At 45.8% G+C, this 25,685-nt stretch overlaps 1 protein-coding gene across 3 annotated transcripts in view; it reads right to left on the bottom strand.

Annotated features, from left to right (window-relative positions):
* Positions 1-25,685, bottom strand: part of Arfgef2 (ADP ribosylation factor guanine nucleotide exchange factor 2) — an 81,994-nt gene that overhangs the window by 29,539 nt on the left and 26,770 nt on the right. For 2 of the 3 annotated variants that reach the window (XM_028868549.2, XM_028868547.2), the window contains exons 7-20: positions 24,196-24,264; positions 22,089-22,240; positions 19,232-19,362; positions 16,239-16,473; positions 15,443-15,542; positions 14,050-14,189; positions 12,128-12,236; positions 10,874-11,057; positions 8,460-8,571; positions 7,798-8,003; positions 3,963-4,047; positions 3,691-3,862; positions 2,665-2,816; positions 907-1,035 (exon numbers count right to left, since the gene is read on the bottom strand). In XM_028868549.2, coding sequence (XP_028724382.1) covers positions 907-1,035; positions 2,665-2,816; positions 3,691-3,862; positions 3,963-4,047; positions 7,798-8,003; positions 8,460-8,571; positions 10,874-11,057; positions 12,128-12,236; positions 14,050-14,189; positions 15,443-15,542; positions 16,239-16,473; positions 19,232-19,362; positions 22,089-22,240; positions 24,196-24,264 — 1,976 coding nt within the window. The remainder of the gene's footprint in view (positions 1-906; positions 1,036-2,664; positions 2,817-3,690; positions 3,863-3,962; positions 4,048-7,797; positions 8,004-8,459; positions 8,572-10,873; positions 11,058-12,127; positions 12,237-14,049; positions 14,190-15,442; positions 15,543-16,238; positions 16,474-19,231; positions 19,363-22,088; positions 22,241-24,195; positions 24,265-25,685) is intronic. The other variant, XM_028868550.2, reaches the window with a different exon arrangement.

The raw sequence follows: 25,685 nt of genomic DNA, 5'->3' as shown, positions 1-25,685 counted from the left end.
CTACTGGACCACTGGAGGCTCCCGGCACACAACTACAGTTGAGACCTAGCTCTCTGCAGTGACAGATCACAGGCTGTCTGTCCTGTGTTCTGATCTCTCTGCCGGATGCCAAGACTGTCAAACAGATGCTAAGATTTACAGCAAGCCTGTAGGATGGGTATAAATGAGGAGATAAGCAGTGCCTTTGAGTCTGGAGGGGCAAGGTCACCAGGCTAGAGAAGTACCAGAGTGGGCTTTGTACCTGGCTTCTGGCTTCAGAACCTCACGTCTTGATATGAAAGAAAAGGCTTAGAAAGATGAATGGAGACAGAAGACTGAAGCTTTCAGAAAAAAACTAATATCAGGGCACATTCTTACTGACCTAGAAACAAGGTGTGCAACACACACCAACCTTGTGACTGCACAACAGCTCAGAGACTGCACTGATGTGTTCAGGGTTTCAGGATTCAAACAAGGTTTACAGACACATCAATGTTGTTCAACCATCTGCTTCCCCAGAGCAGGGTGGGAGAGAGGGAACTCATAGTAAGAAGGGGTTATAAACAGTAGCAGCCCCTGGGGGAATGCGGGAATAGCACTGAGAGCTTCCAGGCAGCTGACACACCACACACTTTACTAGGAGCTCTGCCCTCAACCAAACCCTGAAGCACGGGGCAGGTAAACGCGGCAAGTGGACAAAGAGGATGTTTTGGCATTGCTAGCCGAGGAACTGGCTTTAATCTGGACCCCGGTATTCTCCTAACTGGAACCACTGTTAGCACCAAGCCACAGGTTGCTGCTCAGTGGGAATGAATACGCAGTTTCACAGTTTTACACTTGGTTAACTGCAAGTTCCTGTTCGTTTCAAAGCTTTCACAATCTGAAGAGACACACTCTGGTGACTCTGGAGCCCTCCCTTCTACCCACCTGCATTCCAAAGATGCAGGCAATTCGGACTGCACACCGGATGCCTTCCAAACACAGGGAGGCCACCTCTGTGTCATCACAGTTCTGCAGGCCAATGCTGTAGGCTGCCAGCAGCGGCGTCCACACCAGCTGCCAAGGAAACAAGTTTCAATAACCTCCAGAATTCAACATGGCAGGAGCACTTCAAACAGGGGTTCTCAACCTTTCTAACACAGCGACCCGTTAATACAGTTCCTCAGGTTGTGCCGACCCTCAACCATAAAATTATTTTCATTGCTACCTCATAACTATAATTTTGCTACTGTTATGAATCGTAAAGTAAGGATAGGCAGAATCTCTGTTATGCAAGCAGTGTGAAAAGGTCATTTGACCACCAAAGGGGTCAAGACCCACAGGTTGAGAACCAATGACTTAGAGGCTATTGTGTCAGTTAGAGGCATAGTCAAGATACCTTGTTCACTATAACTTTGACTTCAATCTATTCCATTCGCAATATAAAGGAGCTGCTTATAAACTATTTATTAAATAGTACACAGTGTCAGATTCCCCTGAAAATGGAGTTATAGATGGTTGCTAGGAATGGAACCTTGGCCATCTGTAAGAGCAGGCAATGCACTTAATTGCTGAGCCATCTGACTAGTCCCACAGAATCAGTTCTCTACACAGCCATTAACAATCAGAAGTTGGCATGTAGAATAAAACATGTAAGTGAGCTGGACTTGGTGTACATGCCTTTAATCCTGGTAAAATCAAGTGGATTTCTGGTGAGTCAGAGGCCAGCCTGGTCTACTGGTCTATATAACAAGTTCCAGGTCAGTCAAGGCTACATAGTAAAGCTCTGTCTTTAAAAAAAAAAAAAAAAAAAAAAAAAAGTGAAGCCAGGTGGTGGTGGCGCACGCCTTTAATTCCAGCACTCAGGAGACAGAGGCAGGTGAATCTCTGTGAGTTCAAGGCCAACCTGGTCTACAGAACAAGATCCAGGACAGGCATCAAAACTACACAGAGAAATCCTAGCTCAAAAAACAAACAAACAAACAAAAAACCCAAAAACAAAAACCAAAAAAACTGGCCTTTTAGGGCTGGTGAGAGCGATTAGTGCGTAAGGGCACTCGCTTCCAAGCCTCATGGCCTGAATTCAACCCCTGGGGCCCATATGGTAAAAGAAAAGCACTCACTCCTATAGGTTGTCCTCTCACCTCCCTACACTCTCCAGTGTGCATGCACACAATAAAAGTAATTTTAAAAACAAAATGGTCCTGCTGGGCGGTGGTGGCGCACACCTTTAATCCCAGCACTCAGGAGGCAGAGGCAGGTGGATCTCTGAGTTCCAGGCCAGCCTGGTCTACACAGCTACTTCTGAAAGGGCAGCCAAGGCTACACAAAGAAACCCTGTCTCAAAACGAAAACAAAAACAAAATGGTCCCTTTATAGTGTCATGTGCTTGAACAATTATTCATTTGTTCAATCTCCATCAAACCATCCAAAACAGTTCTGTCCTCATCCCCATTTGACAGAAAATAAAAGATGTAGAGTGACCAACCTGAGCAAGGCCACATGGCTACAAAGCAGAAAGCCAAGATTCAAACCCAGATGGTAGAGAGCAGAGGCCATGACTGCTGGCACTTGCAGAAGGGACTCCCCATTGAAGCACTCTGGTTTTCCTCTCCATTCTCTCCCACTGCAATCTCACCAGTCAATTCAGAGCAGACCAACTGCAGAATTAGGCTTGGCAACATGCTAACTTCCTAGGATACTCACTTTGAACATAGGCCTGACATGGTCCAAGTGTGTGGCGCTGGTAAATGGGGCTTTGGCATGGCTCACAGCCTCCATCAGAGCTTTGGCCGTTTTAGCCATCTGTTCCATTTCCATATTGTACAGCAGTCGCCGCTGCTTTTCACTAGCTACGTCTGCAAAGAAGTGAGAGCACATACAGAGCGCTTGCCATGTGCCAGGAACTGCCTCAAAAGCCTTACATGATTGACTCACAAGTCTCCCAATCAGCTTGTGAGCCTGTTACAAATATTATCATTTTACAGATGGGGGTGATGAGGCAGACTGGTTAGGCGTCTGGGTATGAACGCCTCACGGGGCTCTGAAGCAACAGAGCTGCAGTGTGGCTGGAGGAGTGAGGCTCTCGGTCCCGTGTTCTAGGCACCGCTCCTGAGCATCTCGGGCACTGACACCACCACAGGCACTAGTCAAGAGTTCCAGCCACAGCCGATACAATCATCATGGGTTAGTTTTGTGGAGCACTTTGGGGAGGACAATTTAACTCTTAGGGTATACAGTGTAAATTCCTTCTTGTTCCTAATTACAAATCTAGCTAGAATCAGATTATGAAAGACTCACATCATAATTAGTTTAATCACATTACTATTCAGGTGTCTCGCTATGCTAGTTAAATTTATCACCAGCAGTGTACTTAATCATACTTTCTGATGTACTAAAAGGCAGAGCTGAGCCCCACTCCCAGACAAAGAACAACAAGCAACTAAGGACTGCTCTGGGGAGAACCAGTCTCCTCGAGGGTTGAGGAGTCGGCTCTGAAATCATATACTTACAAGCAACATTAAACGGCCTCAGCAGGTTGTATTTATATATGTGTGTTTATACATATGTGTATATATAACAATAACAATGGAAGAAAAAGAGGCCATGATCTGAGGGAATGAGGAGGAGCCACAGGAGAGCATGGGAGGAGGAAAAGGAAGGGGAAATGATGCGGTTATATTCTAATGGAACTTAGCGCTGATGGGCAAGTCTGCAGTAGGCAGGCCTTACTCTGCTTGGTAGATTTGGTTGCAATTGTGTGCTCTTTTGTCTCCTTCATTGCAATCTTCTTGCCTTCTATTTCTTCGTAGATGCTAGACAGATACTCCTCTGGTAGGTCTTTACTATCATTGATACCCCGGTTCATTTTAATATATTGTTCTTTTGTCATTTTATTCTTTACCTGAAATTTGAAAAGAGAAAAACTTTTGTAAAACACTGAAATGCCCACACAAATTCAGTCACGTCTGTGGCTACAATACATGAATTACAGGGTGTCTTACCTGAGGGCTGTGCAGGTCTGTAGTTAGCATAATAATGGAATAGGCCAGGACATATGCAGTGTCAGCACTAGCAAACAGGGTTTGCCTGGAAGAAAAGAACCCAGATGTGAAGCACGGCCACAGTGACGACAGCCAGGCAGAATGGCACAGAATGTCCCCACAGGGAAAGTGGGGACACAGGTCCCCAAAAGCAGGCCTGCTGCACCATATGATGTGGAGCCAGGGAGAGTCTTCTGGGCTACAGGCCGCAGGAATATATTATAAGAACTCAGCTGGTTATGGCAGAGCCACCACCTGAAGGGATCAAGGAATTCCTCCAGAGGAAGCCAAATTCCAAGGAGCCTTTGGTGTTACTTGGCTTGTAATGTATCAACTGTCTTCTGTTATAAAAATCATGTGTGCCTTCATAGCTTTTCCAATTCATTTTTTCCTAAGAATTGCTAACAGTGTGGACTGATCACTATTTGGACATATACGTTCGAGGAATTTGGAGAATAAATCTCAGGAAAGACTTCCTTCCCTCAGGTCCATCCGTTTCTTCTCCTTTTAGCACTGGAATCAGATATCTCCCTTAGCCACATTCAAGGACTAACAGGAATAACAGTCCAAACCACCACATAGTAAGTCTCCTGAATTAAGGTAAATTCCTCAGGGAGACACCACCTAGGTCAGGTGGACCTTAAGCAATAGCTTTGCACAATTTAGCTCGGACCCTCCTTTTCTTACAGGCTTACTAACTTTATAGACCTTTAACTCCTTACTTAACCACCTCTAGGAATATTTGGATAACCTTCTGTGCTGCAGCTATGCACAGCCAGAACCTCAGTTCAAGCCTCCCTGAAATTATTGTCATTGGCAGCATCCCCCAGCTGGAGAAGAGTACCTTATCAGAGATACCTCTGTACTCTCTAAGAACAGACTTAAGTATCCAGACTACCTGTTTGAGAAGGCCTGGCAGATGTGCTAATTAAGCTTAACTTTCTCCCTTTCCAAAGTCTTATCTCTAGTTTTAGATGCACCCTTAACAATTAACTCAGAACTAAAGGGTTCCAACTTATAGGTACATCTAGCTGTGATGGAAGTTGCCTAGCAATGGAGCACACTTGCCAGAAATGGCAGGAGCAGAGATAGCTTGGAGAGATAAGGGTCAAAGGGATAAAAGGGCAGTTTTATTTTCAGATGAGGACTAGACAGAGAGGAGAAAAGGGAATGAATGGAAGAACTAGATGGGTAAGAAATGGAGAGGAACATACTGAGATGGGGAACAACTAGATTGAAGGGCTAGAAGAGAGTACTAGAGGAACGAGATGGAAGATGAGGAAGAGCCAGATGGGGAAGAACAAGATAGGGAAGAACAAGATAAGAAAGAAGGAGATGGGAGAGGAGCTGAGATGGAAAAGAACTAGATGGATGAGAACCTAGATGGGGCGGAACTAAGATGAGCGAATTAAGATAGAACTTAAGAGGACAGCAGATAAATGTAGGAGAAATGTAGGAGAAATCAGGCAAGAACGGAGTTAGGCATGAGAGCAGAATAGAAGCAGTGTAGAGAAAAAACTGACTCACAAGAATAAATGGACTAGGGAGTTTTGTGTATGTAGATTAATTTCCTACCATCAAAGATTAATTATCAGCTGGTTATAGATTCTTCCCAGACCCTGGGAGGGGACTATCGAGGGGCTGGGCTCCCATAGTCTCGATACTTGTGAACAAGAATCGAGATGACCAAACAAGAGTTAATAGTCCAGCGTACAAAGGGAGCTAAGCAGCTTCAAGTAATTTTAAAAAAGACTTAAGGAGCATTGTGGGCTAGAGTGATGGCAAACAAGCACGGGATGCCAGGAGATGCTCGCAAGTACCAAGCCTGCTAGAGACCATCCTGGAAGAGTCGACTCCTTACCCTTTACATGCTAGGAGCTCCTTGAATCTCCACTTGAGAGCCCTGGCACAGAAGTACCACATAAATTCTTTCTCGGTATTAGTTATTCACTGTTTCCATTACCTACTGTGGTACTTAACAGCAGAAGCACAAAGCAAAATATTTATATTGTTTTAAAGCATATGCCTGAGTTCTGACATTTTTGCCTTAAGCAAGGAAAGAAAGACAAAACTATATGGACATTAAGACACATGACTTGTGAACTGAAGATGGAAAAACTGGTCTGTACAAACCACCGGAAGAGAGAAATCCCAAGAATAGAGCAAAAGGAGACTGATAGGGCCTGATCACTGACTGGACCAATACAGCAGGGTCTCCAGGCCCATGGAGGACACTCTTAAAGTTAGCAACATCCCACTCCATCTTCACATCAAGTTGTCATGTCTGTTAGGTCTGCTCTGCTGACCAGACTACTGTCTCCTGGCCACACACTGGCAGGACTGGGACTGATTTATTAAATGAAATGGGACTGATCTGAGACAAAACTGAGCAGTTCCCACAGCACACTCACAGAACATTCAGACACTCAGAGCTGCACAGTGGAGGGAGGCCCTTGAGGCCGAAGACAATTCAGACATCTTGGCTTGACTAGTTATTAGTTGACTAATTTTGGACTGGATTCTCAATCTTTCAGAGCCTCAGTTTCGCACCTGTAACACAGGTCTGCCACATTCAGCATGATGAATAAGAGCAGGGATTAATGACACTTAGCCCCTTTCTAAGGTTTGGGTCAGGACACAAAGCAGTGGGTCTCACCAAGCTTCTCTGTACAAACATGTCATTTTATTTTGCTCTCGTGTCCCCGTGCAGCCTGCCTCCTTCTGCAAGGTCACCTGCATTCCATCACGCTTTCTACTGCTCACCCCAGTTAGGACCAAAACTTCTTCCTATAAGAACAGCAACTGACTACTAAGCAACTACAATCAGGGCTGCCGAGATGGCTCAGCAGGCAAAGGTACCTGTGTTGACGAACCGAGTTCAGTTCCCAGCAGGTACCACCTCAGGCAGAAGGAAGAACTGGTCCCAAAGTCGTCCTCTACCCTCCATATCTAAGTCCTGGCACTTGTGTGCCCCTCCATATGCATCACCGTGCACACACACATACAACAAAAAACAAAATTTCAAACACCCAAGATAAAACCAAGTGCTCGTAAGGTTTTATAAAGTTACACAGCCACTTCTATAGTTTACTATCAGCATGTAATCAACAAACCCTCTGAGTTCCACACTATGCTAGCTGATGGTTAGAGAAGAGGTACCACTCTCAAGTGAAGGAAGACTTGACCTTAGCTCTGTGAGCTGCTCCCTTCAATGCTGGATGTTGAACCCAAGGCCCTATGCAGCCAAGGCAAGTGCTCTACCACTGAGCTCTATCCTCAGCCCTTGTTTCTGTTTTCAGACAAGGTAGCTTAGGGTCACCTCACTTCCCTTGTCTCTACCTCTTCAGTGTGAGCATGCCCAGCCAGCCATGTGCTCTTAGGCAAGTTACTTAACCTCTCTGGTCCCGACCTCCTTGTCTGTGGTATAGGAACACAAGTAAGATTGCTGCAAATTTCTGTCCTCTCCCCACCCCTGCCCCTCCCACTCATCTCCCCGCCCCCCTTACTGGGACCTAACCCAACCCAGGGCTCCATGAATGCTTTGCTCACTCTCTTCCACTGAATTCCATCTGTGTTTTTGGTTCTTTTATTTTCTTTCAACCTGGTACCTGGAATGGAACCCAGGGCTCCACACATGCTGAGCAAGGGCTCATTACCGACCTCTGCCTGCTGAGCAGAGCCTGACTCTTCCTGAACAGACACACTAGTGTCTTAGCAGAACTGCAATGATTAAACCTGAACCTCAAGTCAAGATAAGTGTCCACAAGAAGGAAGAAGTAGCTGCCATAGCGCTCACCCTTGGTTACACTCTATGTATCGTGCGGCAAACTTCTCCATTAACCGGTCAATCTTCTGTGCTTCCCCAGGCAGGCGGAAGCCTTCCAGGAATGTCCTCAGGGCTGAGACGAACTCTTTTTCACAGAAGTCCAGTTGGTCCACATAGGCATACATCACCTCTTTGTTGAACCTCGTGCTATCACCCAGAAATTCGCCCACCTGGGTCTGAAACACACAGATGCACTCCCATCTAGAAACTGATGGGGGGGGGGGTGGTGGCTGGAACACAAAGGCCCTCAAGTGCCCACAGCAGCTGACTGCTGGGGAGCAGGGAAAGACTGCCCCTGCCTCCATATGGAGGACAGCTTGTCAGAGAGAGGGGAAGAGGAGGAGAACCATGAGGCTTAAAGATGGAGGGGCAAGAGACATACTCAGCCAGAGAAGAACTTCTAGTAGTCAAGGGCCACTTTGGACTCTGACACTGGCCCCCAAACAAGCAACTGTGGGTCAAAGCAGAGCCTGTTCTCATCAAGGAATGCTATACAGTGCCAGAGGAGAGCAAGACCACAGGAGCCAGGGTGCAAAGCAGTTTGCACTCAGGGCCATCCAAGCTGGAGGTATAAGTCAGTGAGAAGCAACACCAGCCCACAGGGCCACATGCTGTGCCAAGCCCTGACTTACAGAATCCAGCCGCTCCTCCTGGTGCAGAAACTGAGCGATGTCCTCTACGTCTGTTCCCAGCATGCCTTGCTCCTGGAGAAACTGGATTCCCCGCTTGGGCTTCTTATTGAAGCTATATCAAGAGGAGAGGAGACAGAACATAGGTGGCTGACTTCAATCTCTGGGGCAGAGAGAAAGCTAGCAGCGATAAAGCAACTGTCCCACAGCATTCCTAAATTCTACCATCAAGTTTTTTCATATTTGTTTATTAATTACTTATTCACATGTGTGTACATGTGATCAAGTATGGACTTGGTCCTCTACAACCTTTTATCATCTAGCTTGATGGCAAGCACCTTCACCCATTCAGCCATCTCAACAGCCCTGTTCTGGTTTTGTTTTAGTTTTTTTTGAAATAGGACCTCACTTTGCAGCCCAGGCTGGCTTCCATTTCACAGAAATCCACCTGCCTCTGCCTCAAGAGTGCTGGGATTAAAGGCCTGTGTCACTACACTTGGTCTTGTATTTTGTTTTTTGAGACAAGGTCCTCAATATACCACCCAAGTTGGCCTTGACCCCGTGGAAACCCTCCTGTCTAAGCCTCCCAAGTACCGAGACCACACTTTAGCAGCTCTTAATTTTTCACCCTGCAATTGCAGACTTAGCTACCCATCAACCAAGTCACTCTCCCATCTTAAACAGAACCCTGGGCACTGAGCTGGGCACAGAGCCATCAGGAATACAGGACAGTAGTAACACAAAGTTCAAGCCACTGGTGAGACAGCATCAAGTATGGGGACTTCTGACTCGATAAGGCGTGCTCCTCCTGCCTTCTCCCCCTTCTTCTGGCATCTACATGTGATGGCTAATGCTGCTGTAGTCCAACATCATGGATGAGTCACAGATGCCCAGAAGACCCATCATAACAGCCGCAAACTGTCCTTTGCTAAGTAGCTACTAGACATTTACTTTATGCTTTTTAGTAAGGAGAGGCAAACTAACTAATGGATAAGTTCACTTTGCCAAGTCCTGCACGGGAGAGGGACAAACACAAATAGGCAAGGCCCATGAAGACACACATGGAAAGGACAGGGAAAACTGGGCTGATTTGGTCAGCATGGCTATGGGAGGCCTCGCCAAAGAAGAAGAAATAGTGCCCCATGTCTGAGGGACTGAAACGAACAAAGAGCACTAAGAGAACAAGGAGAGCTCTTCACCATGGTGACCAGGGGACTAAAAAACAGGCCATGTGTGCCAGTGTGCTGTCAGGAGATGAGGAGAGGGAGGGTGGGAGGCCCAAGCAGGGTCAGCTCGTAGCACACGACAGGAAGCAAGGGAGGGTGAGGCTTACGTTATGTTTTCAAGTTCAACTATCCCACCACTGTTCTCTTTGCAATGAACTCAGTAACAACTGTCATTTTAGTTGCCATGGGGAAAACAAAGCACCCCACGGATCACCGGTGAGGCAGGAACACAGAGCTCAGCACTTGCATCCGAAGCCTGAGTGCTTGGCTTCAACTGTTAAAGGGCGCTTGCTCATTCAAAAGCACCCGGCACAGAAGATGACGTGCTAAAGTGCATAAGAGACTAGGAAGAAACAAGGAGTGGGCGATCACCACAGGATGGCGTCACCGCGATGTGGAGCATGTTCTTACATTTCAAACATGTGACTAAGAATGGTGATGCTACAAACTCAAATGGTTCAGAAAAACCTACACAAGGCTAAAGCAAACACAGTGAACCCTGAGCTCTGCTCAGGGAATAGACAGCGGGCTTCTTCCGGGTGCTTTTGGCTGGTTTCATTGTCATTTTTTGAGATTTTATTTATTGTTATTTTATGTGTATGAGGTTTTACCTGCATGTTTGACTGCAAGCCATGTTATGTCTGCAAGCCACGTGTGTGTAGTTTCCCTCAAAGGCCAGAAGAGGGCATCAGACCCTCTGGGATGAGAGTAAACAGATGGTCGTGAGCTGCCACATAAGTGTGAACACTGAACCTGGGTCCTCTGGAAGAACAGCCAGTGCTCTTAACCAATGAGCCATCTCTCCAGCCCGTTTGGTTTTTGGTGGCTTTGTTTTCTCCGAGTTTACAATGTAGCCCAATCTAGTCTTGAACTCAACTCAAGGCTATCCTCCTGCCTCAGCCTCTAAGGGGCTAGGATTACAGGCCTAAGCCACTATACCTGGCTGTTTTCTAAGGTGGGTTTTGTTATCAGAAAAGGAAGAAATCAGGCCTGAGCTGCACAGAGGCTCCTTCATACACAGCCTGTCTCCTCCTCTCATGTTCCCATGCTCTCCCCATGCCTGGTAGCCAGTAGGCCCCATCACAGGTATTTCCCTGCAGGAGTCAGCCTCCAAGTTCTAGAGAAGAGGAAGCTTCTTCTAGAGGAAGCCAAAAGCCCTGAGAGACGGCACAGCCCAGCAGCCACACTCACAGCTCGATGCCATGCTCAATGATTTCCTTCTGTTGTTTGATGACCTCAAACTGCTCTGGGTCATCCTGAATGGTTGTCTGGGTTCCAGAGGACACTGTGGACTCCACTGATGTCACACTACACCGTCTTGCCATGTCAAGGCCTTTTCCATCTCCCATTTCCTGATCTGGGAGCCGCTCCTGACCTGCAGTGACATAAAAGCCGAACCAACTAAGCAGATGGAACTAGTGTGGCTGAGCAAGCCTTGGCTTCAGCGCCCCTTCGTCAGACCTACCAGAGGTTTGCGTCCAAAGGGGCACAGGTGCCAAGCCTATCACTTTAAATACTTTCCTCAGCATCACACAGAAATTAGTTAACGTAGAACTCAAACTAATTCTAAAATTCACAAGTAAAGAAAATGCAAAAGCAAGACACTTGATAAAAAACATACAGACTTGCCTTACCAAAATCCAAATTTCCACCACTCTACATAATTCAGAAATATGGTGTCTACGTAAGCATGGACAAACAAACGAAAGAGAACAGGAAGATTCAGCAAAATTCCCTGGACCCATGCCTGACTCGGGGTAGTGGCAGGAACGAGGCCAGGAACGGAGGCCCAGTAGGGCCAGGTCATAGCCCACAAGGGGAAGCCTGCAATGTCTGCATGAAACTCCAGCTCCAGAGACTGACGCCTCTTCTGGGCTTCTTGGGCACCTGCACTTGTGTGCACATACTCATACACAGACACACATATACATAATTTTTTTTTTTAAAATAGGGCTGGAGAGATGGCTCAGCAGTTAAGAGCACTTACTGCTCTTCCAGAGGACCCAAGTTTGAGTCTCACATCAAATAGCTCACTCCAGTTCAGGGGATCTGGCCTCCTCAGGGCACCCACACACATATGGCATACACACATGGAAAACAAAAATAAAACCTTAAAAATAAATAGATGAAATGAAATCAATCCTTCTGGCTGAGCAGCTCAGTGGTAAATCACTTTACTAGTATGCACGAGGCTCTAGGTTCAATCTTCAGTACTACAAAACACAAAAAGCCTTCCTCCCGTAAGTGCTTTTGTCAGAGGATCTTCTCAGAGCTGCAGGGAAATCAGTGAACACCCCCGACCTTCCAGATGTATTAAAAACACAAGCTTTACAGTAACTGCAGGTGTTAGGAAACACAACAACTCTTTGGCACAATTCCAGCATAACCTATCCCACAGTGGTAAGCTGCATCTGAAGGGAGGAGTCACTCACGTTGCTCACTCACCCAGGGTGGCCTGGTGGTTGGGATTCACATACAGATCCTTGCTCCATTCCACCATGCACTTGAGAATGGACACAAGACACTCTAGGCCTTTCTTCCTCAGACTGAGCTCCTAGAGGCCCAAAGTGAAAAGTACAGAGTCTTAACACACTTTACAATGAGCATTCTTGGGCTCTTGGGCAGTCCTGTGAGGCTTCTAGGTAATCACTAACAATCAGTACTACTACAGACAAAAACCAGGGAACTATTAACAACTGACATGTGTTAATGGCACATCAAAAACCCTAGTCATCACTAATAGTGTCATCACTGTAAGCATTCAAATATGACCTGTGTGACTTTGTAAGTGCAAAGGGTTAGCTGTATCTTCTTAAAATTGTCTCTGTGTGCATGCATGAACATGTACATATGTGCACACCTGTGGATACCAGAAGACAATTCCAGTATCATTCTCAGAAATGCCATTCACCTCCTTTGGATCTCTCATTAGCTTGTAGCTCTAGACTAGCTGGTCAGCAAACTCCAGGATCCACCTGTCTCCAACTCCATAGCATACCTGGGGTTATAACTGCATGACATCACAACCAGCTTTGTACATGAAGTCTGGGGATCAAACACAGGTCTTCATGCTTTCCAGGCAAGCACTTTATCAACTGCACTAGTACTTACCAGCCCCATTAACTGAAGGGCTGGAGAGATGGCTAAGTAGTTAAGAGTATCTGCTGTACAATCACGAGAACCAGAGTTTGGACCTCAGCACCCAATAACAAGCTGGGTGACCAGCTCATGCCTGAAACCCTGGCTTTGTTAGGGGCAAGACAAGAGGCTTGCTGGAGATGTTGGCTTCCAGCCTAGCCAAAAAAATAAGAGCTCCAGCTTCAGGGAGACCCTACTTCAAAGGAATAGGCAGAGTGTGATGAAGGAAGGCAGGCAGGCAGGCAGGCTGGCTGGCTGGCTCTATTCATTGCTTGTGGAATGAAATACTATCAAGTAAAATAAAATCTGATATTTTAAATAACAAAGTATTAACCTGTAATCTACAAAAAGTCAATTATTTAGTACATGAATAATTCTGAATAGAACACATACCCTAAATATCGACAACTGTATTTCATTTTAAGGTACACTACAGATAAATAAGAATACAATTTTACGGGCTGGAGAGATGGCTCAGTGGTTAAGAGCACTGAATGCTCTTCCAGAGGTCCTGAGTTCAATTCCCAGCAACCACATGGTGGCTCACAACCACTTGTAAAGAGATCTGGTGCCCTCTTCTGGCCTGCAGGAACACATGTATACTATATACATAATAAATAAATACATACATACATAAATAAATAAAATCTTAAAAACAAAAAAAGGATACAATTTTACTTAAATAGGGTTTTGGTTTTTGAGATAGGGTCTCAATATATAGGCCAGGCCTGCTTGGCAATGCTGAACCTCCTGCCTCAGCATCCTGAGTGCTGGAATTACAGGCCTGTGCCACCACACCTGCTACAGAAGTAGAATTTCTTACACTTAAAAAACGAACACAAGTTATAGATGATCTCAAAAAAAAAAAAAAAAAAAAAAAAAAAAAAAAAACAAGCTACTACTTTAGACTCACAACACTTTGGGTGGCACAAATCTTCCTGTGGCCCTAAGGACCTAAGGCGCTGGCCTTCCCACAGGAAAAAGCCCAGATGCCAAGATTCTGCACAGGCCATTCAGGGACTGAGAACTGCCTTTCCCTGAGGGCACTGTAATGGGGCAGTCTCCTCTGCAGCATATCACCTGACAACTCTCTCCTTCACTGGCATTTCACGACAGCAGAAGCTGGGTGTCTGTGTTCTGCTCCCTAAGGGACAGCCGTCTGAGGGCACTTCACGATGCTTATCTCAATGAGCAAACTTTACAGACAACCATGCACCTTGGTGTTTTACCTGTAGAGGCGTCATCCCCAGCTCATGTCCACTTCTTCCCTGAGCGATTTTGGATAAATCATTTACTAGACGCTCGAAAATGTTAGCAGCATTTAAGTCACAGTCATAGTTGACATAAATATCCACAACACACTGGGCATCTTGGAAAATAACATACACATATTAGAAATCTGAATCGAAGGTAAACGATACATTTTTTAATGTTTAATGTCATTTTTCAATATTGTCAGGATGGGTATTGAACCCAAGGCTTTATGCATACTGTACAAGAACTCTACCACTAAGCCTAGTTAGTCTTTCTTTGCTAAAAATACACTCTGGAACTTTTGTCTGAGGTGCTCACACCTTACACAGGAAATATATGTCAGAAGCATGGGGTAGGGTAGTCTATTGATCTTAGACCTGCCCACTTCTGTACTACCTGCTCCTAGGCACTCTGTTTCACCTTGTAAACGTTCAGTTTCCTCATAAGAAAAGGGGCTAAAAGGGCTAGGTTGAGGAGTCACTCAGAGGTAGTGTTTGCCTATCTGCAGAGCCCTAGAATGGCAAACGAGCCATTTAAATGTGCAGAAGCACCAAAACCAACCTGCCATGATCAGTAAGTTCCTGGGATTATAAGACTTGGAGCTAACATCTAAAGTCCTGGCACACCAGCCTGAGACAGTTATCCTCTACGAGAGAGGTGAGGTGGGCCTTTCTTGGTCAGTGTGAATGAACCCCCCCCCTTTCTTTTTTTAAGATTAAAAAGTATATATTTTGCTGGTGGTAGTGGCACATGCCTTTAATCCCAGCACTCAGGAAGCAGAGGCAGATGGATCTCTGAATTCAAGCCCAGCCTGGTCTACAGAGTGAGTTCCAGGACAGCCAGGGCTACATAGAGAAAACCTGTCTTGGAAACCTCCCACCCCAAAATATATTTTTTATTCATATTTTTAAAAGTATGTGTAAGCTGGGTGTGGTGGTACACACTTTAAACCCCAGCACTAAGGAGGCAGAGGCAAGGGAATCTATGAGTTTGAGGCCAGCCTGGGCTATATAAGTAAGACTCTGTCTCAAAAGGGGGAAAAATGTGTATATGTTGGTTTGAAGGTTTATGCACATGAGTGCAGTGCCTAAAGAGGCCAGAAGAGGGTGTCAGATCCCCTGGAGCTAGAGTTACAGGCAGTGGTGAGGCACCTGATGTGGGTGCTGAGAACCAAACTTGGGTCCTCTATAAGAGCAGGAAGGGCTCTTCACAGCTGAGTCATCACTCCAGCCCTGTGAATGGACTCTTTAATGGAAGGATTTTCTCAATCATTCATTAAAACACTACAAAGAGGAACTCAAGATCTTGATTTGCACTTGGCAGACAAAAGCTTCAGAAACTGTTCTGAGTGTCCCCAGGTGAATGTACCTGCACAAATCCTCGTCAGGGTCTGAATGACCATCCAGCGGTGCTCGAAAGAACTTGTGGATGTTTCTAGAATGTTCAGGAAAATCTCTTTGAAAAAGACCTGTGTGGCATGAAGACAAGGGAGGAACAATGAGCAGTCTTCATTTAGGACTCAAGATGCCAACAAATTAGGGCCAGGCAGCTCTTACACTATGGGAGGCAGCCTGGGCAGAGGGCAAAGGGGGGCACACACTTGCTGAGGGACATGGGAGGCCAGCCTAGTTGATGGACAGTTAGCAGGCGCTCTATCCAGAGACGAGGAGCTAGTACAGGGCCCACATGTATTGTGATTTAAGAAAAACTAGAAATGTATATGTGTGCAATATAATGTTTCAATCTGACAACTAATTCAAATTATTTCAAACAATTTGAGCCCAGACAGACACTGGGGGTGGGGGTGGGGTCTCATCTGAGAACACAGACCATGACCTTGAATCTCTGGTGAACAGAACTTTTCTGACAAGGTCTTTCCTACTCATTCAGAAGTCCCACTAGGAGGCTAGCTAGTAAAGGGTACATTACTATGGTGGCTAGGCCACCAGCAGCTTACTTGCTCGCTTTTTTTGGAGACAGGGTGTCATGTAGCCCAGGCTGGTCCCAAGTGAACTACATAGCCTGGGCTGTCCTTGACCTCCTGACTGCTCTGCTTCTAGCTCATGAGTGCTAGGATTACAGGCATGTGTCATGCCTGACTCACAAGCAGGCTTCTCATCTGGCATTAATGTCCCCAAATAAAAACACTAACTGAAGTATGTACCTCTATCTGCATTTTCAAGTGCATCTTGAAGTTTGAAAGAAGAGTAAGAAAAATAGCAAGTGAGAGCTCGAAGACATCAGGCACTGAGGACACGCCATTCTTGGACAGGGCCACACACAGGTACTGCTTAATAGCAGTGACGAACATCTCGTGGCTCCTGAAGACTGGGCCAGCATTCTGCAGCACAGAGAGCAGCAGCTGCAGGGAAACCACCTTGGAACGCAGCTCATGGGACCTGCAAAGGCAACGACAGTCAGCGGTGGTGTGCTAGTGGGAGGGATGTTAGACAGGAGGTTGCTTTTTGCTTTGTTTTGAGATAGGCTACAGCTGTGTACAGCTGACCTGGCACTTGTGACCCTGCCTCTGCTTGCCAAATATTGGCACAAACCCAAACAGTATGTTTCTTGAAAAGCCTTTGATCTTTTACCAGCTACTGTGTGACGAAGGATGACCTTTAACTCCTGACCTTCCTGCCTCTGCCTCCCAAGGTATTAGAGGAATGCATAGCATGCCCAGCCAAGCAGAATCTCCTGAGACCAATGATTTAAGAATTAGAAACAGGACCTCTACGCCAATAGGACGAAGGCAGAGAGCGTGAGATGGGTCCCTCAGAACTTGCAGGCCCTCTGAGAACAAGATTGGCCAACTCCTACTCCTTTTTGTCTGTTCCCAACACAAAGTGGATAATAGGCAGAACAAGGTGAGAGTTAATTCTGGAGAGGCGGCTCTAGGCTGGATCCCTGGATGCAATTACTTCACAATATTCTCCTGGAGATTCAGCTCCATACTCTTCACTCTCCATCTGCCACCAAGACAGGGCTGTGATAACACTATCTACCTCACAGGATCTAGAATCACCTAGGAGATAAGCCTCTGAGCATGACTATGAGGGGTTTAGATTTAAGTTAATTAAGGGAAAGACTGACCCTTAATATGGGTGGTGCCATTTCATGGGTGGGGATCCTAGACTGCATAGAAAGGAGGGAGGGGCCAAGCAGCAGACCATCATTCTCTACTTCCTGACAGTGGATGCAAAGTGACCAGCCGCCTACTACAGCTCCTGCCGCCATGCCGCACCCCCCCTCCCCCCCACGGTGATGAACTTGACCCTCAAACTGTGAGCCGCAGTAACTCTTCAGTGTCTTCTGTCAGGGCTGTTGTCACAGCAATTAGAAAGTACCCAGTCCAGGGTTCTTCATTCACCAGTCTCACAGACCCCTCACCACTATCCCAAGGCAAGGTGGTTAAGAAACTGAAAATGCACCAGTTACAGCGGTGCACATTTTCAATCCCAGCACTTGGATAGCAGAAGCAGGGGGAATCTCTGTGAGTTAACAGGCCAGCCTGGTCACATAGCAAATTTCAGGCTAGTCAGGGCTACAAGGTGAGACCTGCCTCAAAAAATCAGCAAACAAACAGCAACAATAAAAATGAGCACTGGGGCCAGTTGTGGTGGCACAAGCCAGTAGTATTTGCTGAAGGAGGCAGAGGCAGGAAGATCACAAGTTCAAGGCCAGCCTGGGCTACACATTTAATTAAAAAAAAAAAAAAAAGCCGGGGCGGTAGTGGCACCCGCCTTTAATCCCAGCACTTGGGAGGCAGAGGCAGGTGGATCTTTGTGAGTTCGAGATCAGCCTGGTCTACAGAGTGAGTTCCAGGACAGGCACCAAAACTACACAGAGAAACCCTGTCTCGAAAACAAACAAACAAACCCTGGGGAGATGGCTCAGTGGCTGAGCGCACTTGCTGCTTGAAGACTCAGATTCCATTCCCAGCACCCACACAGCAGCTCACAATCATATGTACCTCCAGTTCCAGGGAAATCTGGCACTCTCTTCTGATTTCCAAGGTTACCAGGCACATACCTGGTACACATACATACATGTAGGCCAAACACTTATACACATAACATAAAATCAATAAATCTTCAGGGCTGGAGAGATGGCTCACAAGTTAAAAGCACTTATTGCTCTTGCAGGGGATCCAGGTTCAATTCATATGTACAAAGTAAAATAGATAAAGCTAAAACAACAATAAAGAGAAATGAAATTTTTTTTCTAGCTGGGTATGGTAGGTAAATTCCTGTAATCCTAGGACCTAGGGAGTTGGGGCAGGAGGATGATGACATGAACCAGGTCAGCCCAAGTTACATCATGAGAAGCTGTCTTCAGAAGGGCAGCTACAGGGAAAGAAGTGGCTCAGCAAGTAAGGGCATCTGCTGCGTGATGACCTGAGTTCAATCCCTGGAACCCATGTAAAGGTGGAGAGAACTGACTCCACAAAGTTGTATAATGATTTCTGCAAGAGCACAACAGCACATACATCACACACAAACACAATCATAACAAAGTATGAAAAATGGAACACGTTTTCCTAATGGTTGTCACGATGCTCGACAGGACTGAGGGTTAATGAAGAGCAGTCAGGACAGCACAGCAGAGACTGGACAGTGCACTGCCCTGGACTCAGAACAGCATCCATTTTATTTCACCCGGTCAGCCCAGGAGCTGCCCTGCAGTAAAGGACATAAGATCTAAAAGGAGCTTTCTGGCTCTAAAGAAAGCCAGTTTTCTTCTCTTTACAGTACAGACACTGTGGGTCAGCTACTGCACTGTGCAGAGACACTAAGCTTAGACACTCGGCTCTGGGGCTTAAATCTCTGTTCAAGGAGCTGAGGTTTCCAACCAGGGCCGGGAATGGAGTCTGTAGGCATCTTGTCCCTTCACAGATTCACAAGCAGATTAAGCCCCAGTCAGTAAAAAGACAGCACAAAGTCCACGCTGTTTTCAACACACAAACCAAGAGGAAATGTGGGTAAGACTCTGGATAGAGGAGGCATGGCAGGGAAGTGGGGTGTGTGCAGGAACTGCTTGGGTCTGGAAAGCTGTGAAACCATCCCACACCAATGCCATAGGAACCAGGGGAGGACAAAATGCAGAACACAAACTCCCTGTTCACGGGCTAGCAGGTGGCCATAGCTGCAGTGAGCTTACTTTGGATCTGGGGGTCCTTCCCCAAGAGGTTTCATGGACAGCTTGCACAGGGAGCGAAACACCAGGAAGGCGTCCTTCTGTAGAATGTGAGAGAACCTAGCAGTCACTTGATGTCCTTGAACATCTGGTTCCTATGGTGAGAAACAAAGGGAAATCCAAGAAGAAAGGGAATTACATCACAGAAACCTACATTCTTGTATTTATTCAATTGGGACATGGGGAGGAGGGAGACACAAAATAGATGTCATGGTTGTGTCATCAGAGCAACTGTAAAACCTTGTCATTTACTCTTTAAAGTCTGTGTGAAGCCAGGTCATCCCAACATTGGGAATGGAGGCTGAGGATCAGGAGTGCAAGTTCCTCCTGAGCTACACAGAGAGCAGAGTTCAAATGGGGCTGTTTAACAACCTGTCTCATACAAACAAAAAAAAAACAAAAAAAAAAACAAGCAAACAAAAGAAACAGCCAGGCGGTGGTGGCACCCACCTTTAATCCCAATACTAGGTAGGCAGAGGTACATGGATCTCTATGAGTTCAAGGCTAGTCTGGTCTACAGAGCCAGTTCCAGGACAGCCAAGGCTACACAGAGAAACCCTGTCTTGAAAAACAACAACAACAAAAACCAAAAGAATTCTGAAGCAAAGTGATTGGGAAAAAATGACGCATTTCAAAATCAACTTAAAAATATTACATTTTGCCAGGTGTGGTAGCACACACCTTTAATCCCAGCATTGAGAGGCAGAGGCAGGCAGAGCTCTGACTTCAAGGCTAGCCTGATCTACATAGTAAGTTCCACACCAGCCAGGGATATCAGACCCTGCCTCAAAAATTAAGTAAATAAATAAATACATTTAGGGGATAGAGAGAGAGGAGGTTCATTGGTTAAAAGAATGTGATGCTTTTCCAGAGGACCAGGGCTTGATTCCCAGGACCAACATGAAGGTTCACAACCATCTGTAACTCTAATCCTAGGGAATCTATTCCCTCTTCTGCGCTCCCCAATCACCAGGCCATGTATGTGCTGTTCAGACATTCAGGTAGGAAAAACACTCATACACATATAAATAGACTTAATTACATTTAAGCAAATATTTACAACATATAACAAAAGTCAATATAGCCTTTACACATAGAGATTCTTAGAATCGATTAAGGAAATATAGAAACCCTCCTCCTAAATGAAAACTGGGCAAAAAAAAAAAAAAAAAAAAAAAACATGAGTAAGTAATCACTAAGAAAGCCAAATATAGGGCTGGAGAGATGGCTCAAAGGTTAAGCGCACTGGCTGCTCTTCCAGAGGTCCTGAGTTCAATTCCAAGCAACCAAATGGTGGCCCACAACCATCTATAATGAGATCTGGCATCCTGTTCTGGCCTGCACGCATACATGCGGGCAGAATACTATATACATAATAAATAAATGAATGAATGAATGAATGAATGAAAAAGAGAGAGAGAGAAAAAAAGAAAAAAAAAAACAAGCCAAATATAAAATAAACCTAGCTGGGTGTGGCATCATATGCCTTTAATGCCAGCACAGGCAGAGGTGGGTGAATCTCTGGGAGTTCCACAAAGTGAGTCCAAGACTGCCAGGGTTGTTACAGAGAAACCCTGTCTTAAAAAACAACAACAACAATAAACAAACAAACAAACAAACAAACAAACGTTATTACTGGCCATTATGGTGGGATTGTCCTCCTGTCAGAATATAAAGATTCAAATGAATGCTGTCACTCAATTTTAATGAAGGAAGAGAAAATGGCTTTTAAAAGACTAAGGGAGGAAGGGCAGGACCTGAGTAGTGCCTTCCCAGTAGACCAAAGGCTGAAGCTTCCAGATCATCATTTGTCAGGAGCAGCCTTGCTGTGTGTGTGTGTGTGTGTGTGTGTGTGTGTGTGTCCCAGTGTGTGTGTGTGTGTGTGTGTGTGTGTGTGTGTGTGTGTGTGTGTGTGTTTGTGTATCCCAGGGTGGCCTGGAACTTGGCACTGCTTCAGCCTCCAAAGTGCAGGCCTGTTGGGCATGCATTATGTTCAGTTTAAGACATTCCCTTTCTTGCTCTGTGTGTATGTGTATATACACTTTTTAAAACAATTAAATTCAGTTACATTTCACTCTGGACCAGAATCTATCTAACTCATGGTGGACAAGCACTCTGCTCCTGGGATAATTCCACAGTCCAGAGCTTCCAACTCCCGTGACACTGCTTACAGAAATTTGCCCTTACAAAGAGTGAAGGGCTGAGTGGATGGCTCAGTGGGTGAGGTCATGCACACAAGCATGAGGACCTGAGTTCAAAGCTGCAGCACTCACATGAAAGTCAGGTATGGCAGCATGTGTCTGTAATGCTGATGTTGGGAGGTGTAGACAGGTAGATCCTGGGCTTGCTAACCAGCCAGTCTAGCCAATCACTGAGTTCCAGATTTAGTTAGAAACTCTGTCTCAAAAAAAAGTGGAAAACAACAGAGAAAGATACCCGGCATTGACTTCTGGCCTCCACATAAGCACAGGCAAGAACATGTGCACATATGCACACACACACACACACACACACACACACACACACACACACACACACACACCGAATTAGGGATATATATGCATATAAGAGGCAGAGGAAGACAGATCTCTGTGAATGTGAGGCTAGCCTAGCTACGTAGAGAGACTTGGTCTTTAAAAAAAGAAAGTTCAGTAGTGATGGTGTATATAACCAACATAGGAAAGGTAACTCTGCTTTACAGAGTGCATGGCCCTCTTGCACAGCCACCTCTCTGACAGAGCTCTTATTCTGCATCTTCTAAAAGCCTGCAAACGGAAGGGTGTCCACGCGGGATGCGGGGTGCACGATGGCAAGGACATACCAGGTTATCTGCTGAGGACAGCGACTGCCTGTCGTCGGCTATGCCATTGGTCTGCGAGTTCTCATCAACCCCTGGCTGAACAGCGTAGTCCTGGCACTCCAGGGCACCCACGACTCGGTCGGGCTCCGTCAGACCATGTTTCTCTGCTGCTTCTTAAGACATAAGTGCAAAGTCATTGTCCAGTGAGCATACCCCAGAGGGCTGCTGAACCAGACAGCACGTGCTCACAGACTCAGTACCACGTGCCCCTTCTTCCCCAGCCCCCCACAACACAGCGGTGCTTAAGCTTCCTGCCTGACTCTCATCTACAGGCTCACTGTCAGGGCCACAGCAGTGCATAACTCCCCGAAGGGGTTCACTCACAACCCCTGCAAAGCCATGGATGCAACAGCCCTGACCACCCCTCCACTTCTGAAAAAGACTAGAAGTAACAAAACATGAAAACAAAGATTTTATTTAAAGGGTCAGGGTTAGTAACACAAGAATTAAGACACAGTTTAAAAGAACGAAAACCAAAAAAAACTTAGTCACAAGGAAAAAACAGACCTGAGCTTCCTGGAAACCATGTGAAAAACAGAAATTACACAAATTTCATCATTCAACTAAAGAAAACATATCTGACACCAAGCAAAACAATGAATATGAGAGGAATCTGTTACATATTTCTTCATATATGCATGGGACACTGAAGAACTTAATAAGCAGTCTTAAAATATGTTTTTTTGTTTTGTTTTTGTTTTTCGAGACAGGGTTTCTCTGTGTAGCCCTAGCTGTCCTGGAACTCGCTCTGTAGACCAGGCTGGCCTCAGAGACCCACCTGCCTGTGCCTCCTAAGTGCTGAGATTAAAGTAGTGTGCCATCATACACGGTTTCAAAATGTTTTTCTAAATAGAAAATATTTTAAAATTATATTTATTTATTGTGTGTAGGGGGAGGGACATAGGACAACTTGTGGGAGTCAGCCTCTCCTTCCACTATGTGGGTCTCAGGGACTTCACCTAAGTCCTCAGGCTTGGTGGTGATACAGCTTCCCCTGCTAAGGGATCTCAATGGCCAGCCAGTTTCATAAAACATCCATTTACTTGACATGTTATTGACCCAGTGCTGCTACATGCTAGGCTGAGGTGTGATGGGCAAGCACGGACTATGACAGATGGCAGGGCTACTGCTGCTCTTTAAAGGCCTTGCTACAGAGCTAAATAAGTGCTGGGCTCTCTGGAAGAGCTTGGCTGCACTCTAGTTAACAAAATGAAGGCTCAGAGATGTGGCTTTCCAACTATGACATCAGACTGGGATGTAACTCAGTGGCACTGTGGCATGTGTAAGGCCTTGGATTCAATGTCCAGCCTGGAACTCACTATGGGTTCTCCTGCCTCAGTCTCCGAAGTGTGGAGGATAGGCATGGGCCACAACACTCCTATAGAAATGAATGTAAACCATGTCTCAGTGTGGACACATACATATAAAGAACTCCCGACATTTTATTAAAAGGAATGAACATTTCCATGCCTCACATACTCAACTACATAATCATTTGTGTTCTACTATGTCTTTCATTTAAAAAATGATGATTGCAACCTGCTACCATTTTTTAAAAATTTCTTGTCCAATTAACAGCACTGGAACAGTGTTCAACATGCAGCCACTGACTGAGTTTGGGGCAAAGACAAAAGAAACAGCATCAAGGCTAGCGCATATAAGCTGACCAGCACTGAGCGCACCATGAGAGGTGGGACTGGAGGCTCCCAATGAGCACCACTTCCCTGTGTGCCTAACACCCACTGCTGTGTGGACTGCACGCATAAACATCTGCCTTGATATCTTAGCAGCTCTGATGCAGAAGACACATGGAATGGACCCCTCTGTCTCCAGGTAGATAGAGCATCTAATACTGCCACTGTAGACTATGGTCCCTCACCTCAACCTAGACAAAACAGAACCAATTACTGTGACCAGATCACAGCTGGTGCCAAGTGCATGCTGGGAGGCAGCAGCAACTCGGTTTCCAAGAGCTCCATGAGTTCACTGAGGAGAACCCCTAACCAGATGCTTCCTGAGGGGCTCCACGAAGGAGAAGGCGTGAGGAAAGGCAGGGCTGTCCACTCACCTTTCACAACAGATGTGACCACATCCTCTAAGATGTCCTTCACCACCTCCTGGGCTCCTTCATCAGTGCCTGCTTACACCCCAAACACGAACACACACAGGGTGTTTCCAGGGAAAAGAAAGGAAGAAGAAGGAGATTATGGTAATGGCCTTCTAGAGTTCCGCTCTAGAGGGCAGAGGTACAAATGTGTTCCCTCCACCACCAAATCTGCAAGCAGAGAGGACCCCCTCAGATGCAGAACTCAAGGGAAAGATCTGCTAGGATCTCAAGTCTCACTCTCAGCAGCACTGAAACCCTGTCCTGACCCCTTCTCCTTCCTAAGACCCAGCTGCTCAGCCCAGGCCACCCTATCCTGAACCCTGAGCAAGAGCTGCTCTGCATCCTGGCAGAACTAAGGATGGGCTTCTCTGTGCCTGCACCAAACTCCTGACCATGGAGCTCTGGCGAGTGCCATGTTGGGCTCCCTGAGTCAAGCCTGCCTAGAATTCAGCATGAGCTTTCTAACCTGACACTTGAGGACTGACTACATTTCAGATGAAATTATTCTGCCAAATGGCAAGAGGTCCAACATCTCTAACTATTAATTGCTTATTTTTTTAGAAAATTAGTCCCAGAGAAGAGCTTATGGAGCGAACAAGCTCCAACTAGATATGTGGAAGTGACATCAGGGGTTAGAAAACACTGCACTGAGCAAAAGGCACCAATCATCTTGAATGAGCAACACCAAAGAGTGGGAGAGTGCTTGCCTCAGTGAGGACTCAGTCCACTGTCGCTTCTGCCAGAGCTGGGCTTGGTCTGCGGTTCTGGGGAACAGTGCTAAGTATTTTCATTTTCAGCTGTCACTGAACACCCATAACCAAATCCACTCGAGTGAGATAACGGAGAGCAAAAAAGAACCTGAATGGAAACTGAGAAATGACCCAACCACACAACCAAAATCTTCTAAATTCATTTCTTTACCTCAAAACCATGATTTAAACTGGATTACAGTTCCCCAAATCTCTGTCTGAGTTTTTACAGCATCCTTCATGACCTTTGCCCCACTGATGCTCCACTTATATCACCACACATGTAACAGCATTCAATTTACCTTAGACAATAAATCCCACAAATATCAATGGAAAAGGTGCTAATTATACTGTAGCAATACATGTTAAAGTAAGTCTGTAACTACTAAAATACAAATTGCTCACTTACCAGTCATATAATCATCTACACCATATTCTGTAAACATTAAGGCTAGATATTTCAGAACTGGCTTTTCCCCTTTCTGGCACTGAGGATTGAACCAGGGCCTCACATATTGGACAAATGCTCTACCATGGAGCTCCACTCCAGCCCATGACTAGGTATTTCTAAGTTCCTGTTTAGTTCCAACACACTGATGCTATGACTTCATAAAATTATGCTGATCATTTCTAATCTGTGCTGTCTGCTTCACAGTACCCTGTTCAAATTCAACACCCAAGAGACATGGAGGTGTGTTATTA

This window comes from Peromyscus leucopus, chromosome 4 (genome assembly GCF_004664715.2).
Source record: "Peromyscus leucopus breed LL Stock chromosome 4, UCI_PerLeu_2.1, whole genome shotgun sequence".
In the NCBI taxonomy this organism is placed as follows: Eukaryota; Metazoa; Chordata; class Mammalia; order Rodentia; family Cricetidae; genus Peromyscus; species Peromyscus leucopus.
The sequence above is the reverse complement of the archived record's forward strand: the minus strand, read 5'-3'. Positions and strand labels throughout refer to the sequence as shown.